This window comes from Crocodylus siamensis, chromosome 1 (assembly GCF_052110815.1).
Source record: "Crocodylus siamensis isolate JL-2025a chromosome 1, ASM5211081v1, whole genome shotgun sequence".
In the NCBI taxonomy this organism is placed as follows: domain Eukaryota; kingdom Metazoa; phylum Chordata; order Crocodylia; family Crocodylidae; genus Crocodylus; species Crocodylus siamensis.
In genome coordinates this window covers 3,865,896-3,873,697 of record NC_143395.1, presented here as the reverse complement: position 1 = coordinate 3,873,697, position 7,802 = coordinate 3,865,896, and the positions used below count along the sequence as shown (strand labels likewise).

The 7,802-nt window shown below is 48.7% G+C and overlaps 1 protein-coding gene across 3 annotated transcripts in view; it reads right to left on the bottom strand.

Annotated features, from left to right (window-relative positions):
• Nucleotides 1-3,318: 3,318 nt before the first annotated feature.
• The window catches only part of GATA4 (GATA binding protein 4), a 41,274-nt gene continuing 36,790 nt past the window's right edge, over nt 3,319-7,802 (bottom strand). For all 3 annotated transcript variants that reach the window (XM_090028726.1, XM_090028550.1, XM_090028639.1), the window contains one exon: nt 3,319-6,572. In XM_090028726.1, coding sequence (XP_089884852.1) covers nt 6,390-6,572 — 183 coding nt within the window. In that variant the 3' untranslated portion in view covers nt 3,319-6,389. The remainder of the gene's footprint in view (nt 6,573-7,802) is intronic.

The following is a 7,802-nucleotide window of genomic DNA, read 5'->3' as shown; positions in this document are numbered from 1 at the left end:
CCAGGTCCTCCTTCCTCCCCTTTTTGAAGATGGGAACCACGCTGGCCCTCTTCCAGTCCTCTGGCCCCACACCAGAGCCCCACGAGCGCTCGTACAGCCGTGCCAGGGGTCCCGCAATGACCTCAGCCAGTTCCCTCAGCGCTCGGGGGTGGAGATCATCCGGACCCGCTGATTTAAATACGTCCTGTCCCTCCAGAAGTTTCCTGACTAGGTCCTCCCTGGCCCTTGGCCTGGGTGCGCCTCCCCTGGGGCCTGAGGGGGACCTGGTGTGGGGGCTGACCCCATCCCTGCTCAGGAAAATGGAGGCACAGACTTCGTTAAATAGGTTAGCTTTGTCGTCTGGTGTGATGACCAGATTTCCTAGCATGTCTTGCAGGGGCCCCATGTTACCCGATGTCTTCTTTTTGCCCCCTATGTATTTAAAAAAGGACTTCTTCTTGTCCTTGATCCGGGAAGCAGAGGTGATCCGAGCAACTGCAGTATAGTCCCCCCTGGGGATGGCCCCTCCCTGCCATTGAGTGTGCGCCTCTCTTTTAGCTAGGAGACATTCCCGGATGCTTTTGTTGAGCCGTGGGGGCTTTTGCGCCCTCCTGCCCCCTTTGATCCTCATTGGGATTACCTCCCTTTGGGCTTGGAGGATCGTCTCCTTAAGGAGCGACCACTCTCCACGGACACCCGGCTCCCCCCTGCTTGGGGACCCCAGTGCCTCCCCCACTAGTCTCCTCACCTTGTTGAAGTCTGCCCTCCTGAAGTCCAGGCTGTATAATCCCAGCCCAAAATCCAATTCCTTATTCAGGTCCATTAATGTAGCACAGTGGCTGGGGTGCTGCCTTTCCGCACCCTGGCATGGCCAAACCACGTTTTGGGCTGGGCAAGTCTCTCATCAGAGGTGTCCAGGAGAGTCCCCCGGTGCCAAGTAGCTGTGATCTGGGGTGGCCTAAGGAGGATTTCTGGGTATAATCACTGCCACAGAGGTGCAGTCTGGGGTGGCCCAAGGAGGATTTTTTGTTGGGTCTAGATTAGCTTTGAAAAAGGAACCGGGAACCAGGAACTGGGAATAAGGAACTGGGAATAAGGAACCAACTTCAGCCTTATACTGGGCAGAGGTGGGTGGGGAGGGAGGCTGGCAGCCAAGATCTGAAGTTGCAGCACATCTGCTGCCCTTACCATCCTTGAAAGCCACCGTCCTGCAGAGACTTGGCCTGCCAGGGGTTGAGCTCTGGGCCTGGCAGCAGTACACGGTGCTCTCTAGGGCAACCCCTGGGCGCAAGCAGCCTCCTCTACTCACCCTGGCACCAGGGACTCATTGCATGCACATCAGCCCACCTGTGGACAGTCTTATTTGGGTTCAAGAGAGACTTATCTCACATTAATCAGCCAAAGCTCAAACAACAGCACGCTAAGGAAAAGCATACCAAGAAAACAGTGAAGGGTGCAAAGTCTAGCCATTGAAAGTCAGGGCATGCCAGAACCCTGGTCGCGCAGGTGGCTTTTATTTGATTTGTGTATTTAATTTATTTGATTTGCATTTTACTTGCAATTCTTGGTGGAACTCCCTGCCACAGGACAGCGTGGCTGACACTTCAGAAGGCAAGGGAGTTTTGAACCTTGTAGACTAACCAAAGTAGTGATATATATATCTTGCTACTTTGGTTGGTGTGTGTGTAAACATATATATAGTATGTATGTGTGTGTGTATGCACACACACATACATATACATACACACACATACACATATATATATCTATATATACACATATGTATGTGTAAATATATATATGCACATACAGACACATGTGACAGGTATACACACACACACACATACACATACATATATATATAAGGCACAAACTTTTGGGGCTGAAGCTCTCTTTATCAGATGGGAACACAGCAGTTAAGGGAACAGCCTCTGAGTCAGACCTTAAATGCTGGAGGCTACAAGTGGGAGAAGAATAGGGGAAAAAACCCTGGTCATACCCAATTCACTCTCCCATTCACCCTCCGCTCTCTGCGGCTGTGCGGCACTGGAGACTGAGCAAAATGGATCTATGATCTGACCCGATAAATGGCAGGCCTTATGTTCTCATGTAGATGCAAAGTGCAAAAAGCAGTGTATCCAGAGAAATTTGAATATAAAAAGGAAGGGATGGGGAGAGGGAGAAGGGGGAGGGAGGGCAGTGCTTAGAGAGGCAAACAAACAAGCAGCCGGGGTATACTCCATCCGTGGGTATAAAACACCGTCGTTAGGGTGAAACCTCCAAATGAGGATTTCCTAGGCCTCCGAATGCTGGGAGATGAAGGGGGCTGATCTAGATCAGTCTGGAGAGGCCCTAGGTAAATACAGGTCCCCTAAGCGTCTGCTCCATGCCACAGAGAGGGACACATCTATTCGTTACATTAGCTTTGGTGGGCCTAGACCCATCAAGAAAACTTTATGCCTACCTGAGTTGGGGAAGCCTCCAGACACAGAACAAGAGATTCTGGAGACAGCAAAAGATCAGCTCAAACAGGGCTGGAAGGATAAAAGCAAGGGTTCAAAGGGGGGTACCTGGTACCATGTAAACCAGCATGGCCTGTTCAATGGCCTGCTTGGCAGCGACTAAGCTGGCAGCCCCACCTAGGCTAGCCTAGGTGAGGAGGGTGGGGACATCCATCAGGGCTAAAAGAAAGACTTGTCAAAGGGTGGATGAGCTCCCTGCGAGCCAACAGCCATTCATTCTTGGAGAGATGGGTGCCACCAGGTCGCTCCGCCCGAAGAATCACCGATGATGAATAGCAACTCAACTAACCTAGGAGGGTTGTTACAGCATCCAAGGTGCCCCAGCAGTAGCAGCAGCCTCAGGACTGACTTGACTCGAAGTTGGGGTACCGAGCAGAGCACACTGGCCAGCCACCGCTGCCCCTTGAACAAGTCCAAGGAACCAGCAGATGCTGCCCGGTGAAACTCTGCCAGGAGACATGGGTGAAGGAGTGATCCTAAGACCCACCCACACCCCCAGTCACCTGGGTTCCCTCGGCCAGAGCCTCCTTCTTGGTCTGAATATTTTTATTGAAGGAAAATATTTTGTGTCCCAAGCCAATTCCAAATCCATGTGAGTCATTCAAGAACATATATGGCCCTGCTACCGGCAAGCATCCCCCACCCCAGCTTGGTCTTCTGATGCCGAGTCCGTGACACGATGGCCCACTCAGCCCTCCGCAGGACATGCTGGGCAGCGCACCGTGCATGAACCAGAATCACTGCAGATCCACCACATACTTATTTCAGTGCAAGAAAAAATAAGAAAGAAGGAAACTTGATTATTTTTATTACCATTGTTGTATTTCCATTAGTCCTAAAGGTGTAGAAGTTATGTGGATTGGTAGCCATACTACATCATATTATACTATAGTTTTTTTTACATCTTTAAATAATTACAGCTTGTTCAGTTTGGGTCCTCCCCGAAACAAATGCACCTCTCTTTCCATGGGACATTCCCAATGACTTTGGGAAGCTGCAAATTTTATAGAAGGACAAAAAACAAAAGCAAAACAGAACAAAAACCCCACAGCGCAGTCACAGCTTCAGGGCTCTATTAAGGATTGTTGATCAGCATTAAAGCTCCCATCAAAATGCCTTTAACTCCTCCTGATCAGAGTTTCGAATCAGCTAGTGAGATTGCTGTCTAAATACAGATCTTTTCTGATCAGCAGGAAAACAAATGTAGCGGCTATTAAAGATATTGCACTGTCACAAAGAGGAAAGACAATCAGAATTGGTTAATGACCTTTCTAACCCCCTATTCTCCACCAGACTTCCCTCCGTGCCCCTGTACGGCCCACAACAGAGGTCTGATTTTATTGGGACCTGATCTTGAAACTGCACATGGGAGTAAACCCCTTTGCTTTTCAGGGGTACTCACAGGAGTCGATTTATACAGGAGAGGTTGCAGGATTACACTCGTTAGGAGGGAATGGTTTTGCTCTGTCTCCATGCAGGACTTAACGTAACAGGGCCCCGATGGAGCAATGCAAATAATAAATCCTCATCTTGTCTTTCTGAGCATTGCTTGAGCACCCTGAATGGAAGGAAGGGGTGGCATTCTTCTAACGGACTGAAGGAAAGGCTCCTGCAGCTTAGTCCCCCAGTTTTGTATCTCGGGCAGTGCCCCAAGATCTCCCAACTTCTGGATTCCTTGGTGTGATGTCCCTTTCCAGCCCCCCTCTGGCTCACAATCGCCAATTCTATATCATCTGCAAAGCTTTTCAATGTCCCATTTGCTGCCCCTCACTCTAACCCTGGATGAGGACGCTGCGCTGAACTTTGCAAGACAGAACCGGGGCGGTGATGGAGATGGAAAGTCTGTGGGAAGCTCAAATGTTAGCGATGGAAACATCGACTGGGTCATGGAAGCTCTCCATCCCCACGGGCCCAGGAAGGATTGCTCCTTGCCATTGCCAGAATCACATCCTCTCCCACAAGAAGTCTATGGGAGGACTTTCCTCCTAAGAAGTACATCACAGTGTCTCCTGCCAAGCTCGGACCAGCAAGGGTACTGTCATCACTTGTCCATGGAGTGGCCCCATCTTGAAGCCCTGTGGATCCTTAAGCCCAGATCCCAGAGGATCAAGAAGGGTCCATGGCTGCTACCCCTCTCCCCAGTGCCTGTCAGTGCAGCTCCATTGCAATCTCCCCATCCCACAAGGAAGCTTTAGCAAAGAGGGCTTCGACCTGGCCCCTGTCCGTGCCCCCCTCAACCCACCCAGCCGCCACCTTCGACTTACAGGGGGCCTTTTGGGGTGTTATAGGGAGCTAGGGGTCAGGACAGCCCCTGGGTGCAAGAAGGAAGCTATATACTTTGGACCTGTCTGTACAGGGGTCTAAGTGGCACAACCCCCCTCCACCACACATATATTTAAATGTTTTAGGGAGGTGAATTTTGAATGTGCCGGACAGGTAGCAGAGCTGGGCAGACAAGATAAAAGATGGGAACCTAGGGACTGATGGGGAGGAAAAGGGACTGAGGAATTTGCTTCACTGACTGACAGGCTCCCTGAAATCCCCTTGCCGAGCTGCATAAGATGGGCCTTTAATAGGGAAGCATTGGAGCAGGCATTATTCAGCTCTGCAGGGCAAGGGAAACACCAGCCTCTTGTTTAATATTTTAAGAAGAAAACAGAATTAACTTTGCCCTGGGGACATCACAGCTGCTTTCAAATGCTTGCAGGAGTGTGCCTGCCTGTACCCCTTAAACTGCTGCTGGGGACACAGAAGATGACAATTTGTTGCCTGCAAGAATAAGGGCTTTTATAAGGCGGGGCCTGGCAGGGCTGCCAGGGGGTCTGCTTTTGGGGCACGAGGCAGGTACTGTCCGCAGCTTGGCAGAAAGAAAATCGGGTTTGTCGGCAGCGACAGAAAACATGGTCAAAAGAAATTAAATTAACTGTGACAGGTCACAGGGTCGTACGCAATCACAGTACAGCGTCATAGTTATGGATATCATCATAGCACTTCTGAGCTCTGGAGAGGCATCAAGCCAGGCTCACAGCTGCCTCCGCAGGCAGAGTCCAGCAGTTCCTTCTGGGTGTCTCAGAGACTCCGCGTCTCTCAATCTCCCCATCAGAAAACTCACGCTGCACCGTTATTGGGTTTTAATTTCATACAGGCCTTCTCCACGCTCCAGCAAGAGCCTTTTGGAAACGAGATCCCATGATTCAGACACAAACAAAGTAAAAACAGCCACCGTTAAATAAGCACAATCACAAGGTTCTCGGACCCTTTCGGTAACACAAAAAAACCCCCAAAGTTTTGGATGTGCCGCTTGATGTGCGAGCTGAGTTTTTCATTTTTCAACTGGACCATCGGAGAAAAGCCACTCGAGCACTGAATGCGTGGCTAATGAAGTCCGTGCAACAAGTCCCAGAGCCGGCTCCATTTCAAGGCAGGTCATTGAGTCTGTGCCTTTGCGTGATAACAAGAGGATGGCATTTCCATCCAGATGGACCTGGTCAGGAAACTAATGGGCGGTGAGAAGAAGAAAGTGTCTCTGTGCCATCACTTCCAAAACATGAAAGCCTGATGTTTTATAAAAACCTGAGTCCTTTCTTTGCTTCTAGCCAGTCCAGAGGCGATAGCTACAATCTAATACGTGAAGGTTTGTTTAAAGGAAAAAGGTCGCTGTTGTTCTGAGACCGAGTCTTCTCTGTTCATTGGGGATTTCGCTCTCCCACACCTCAGAAAAGTTCCCTTTATAATTTTATTAGGAATTGTTCTTCCACAATCATAACAGATGACCCTCCTGGAGCCGGGGGTCGGGGGGGGAAAGGGAAACCACAATATTGCTTTATTATTGCAGGGCATCTTCTTTGTATTTCAAGTGGTCGGGAAGTCCATGGGAAGAGGAACAGGTTATGCGGTTATGATGTCTCCATGGCTTTCAGCTAAGACCAGGCTGTTCCAGGAGTCCTGTTTGGAGTTGGACTGGGGAGACTGGGTGATGGCTGATTGGTAACCCTGCGGGGAAAGCTTCAGGGCGGAGATGGCAGAGTGAATCGAAGATCCGTGGCCAGACATAGCAGTGACTGAGAACGCCTACAAAAAAATGCACAAAGTGAAAAGGAAGGTTTTTTAGGAAACCTGAGCAAGGGCTCAGCATTTCCCTGTATGTAGGACTCACGTTGTTATAACAGTATAAGGGGGATGTGTACACGTGAGAACATGGGGTCTGCAATGCTGCACGTGATCATCAGTGCATTTCATCTCATGTTCTTTGTCCTACACTATTTTTAATACTGTAGATGGAAGCATAATTATTTCCTGACCGCCACAAGCGATCATTTTATATCCTCAGGCACAGGTTTTCATTAGCTTTGTTCACAGGCCGTGGAATGGGGTGGGCCACCCAGGCCATGGCCCGACCAACTTTTATCACATTCATTTATATAACCCACAAACGCACGTTTGTCATTCCAGTTAAAACCGTATAGCTATTTTTTGAACTGCATAGCTAGCTAAATTAACGTACTAAAAGTTGGTCGGGTCATGGCCAGGGTGGCCCACCGCCCGTCCTGCGGCCTATGGCCTTGTTACCAATTACCTTTTGACCATCTTAGCCTGTCACCATACCAGAGTACTCAGTATTACATCCAGCTGCAGAATTACATTCTGAAATCAGTCCAGAGTCACACTTAATTGTGGGGATTTGTCTCATTTATTATCTGAGTGCCTATTTAACATTGATTTGATGTCATAATCTGCAAATATTACACTGAACGTTTTGTTTAAACATCAAGAGTTCTTCTTAGGAAGTTAACTGACCTGAATGTTTGTCTTGCTATGATATAACCTTGCTATGACACATATGGCATATCTCCTTAGGCAAGAGACTTCTAGTAAAGGACACAACAGACAGAAACACAGAGACTTCTATACTGCTGATTTGCCTGTCTCATCACCCAGAGCATCCAGCTGCAGAGAGCTTGCAGGGCTATCTGGTGGCTGAATAATGTATTACAAATAAGCCACCTATTACAAGTCTCTTACATAGTGCAAACATTTAGTTTTGATTGGCGGGTGGTCTACCTCCCAGCAATTATTTTTTAGCTTTGGTGTACGTGGGTTTGCACTCTCTGAACCCAAAAGCAAAGTCAAAAATGTTAAATGCTGCCTTATTTCTGGTCAAACCCAGTTTGTCTACACTTGGAAATGTACTGAAACTGCTGGAATAATTATTCCGAATATCTACTTCAGTGTAAGGCTCTGTGTGGACACGCTGATTCTGGAAATATGAGTCTTTTTTTCTGGTTTTGCTCTTCTCACACT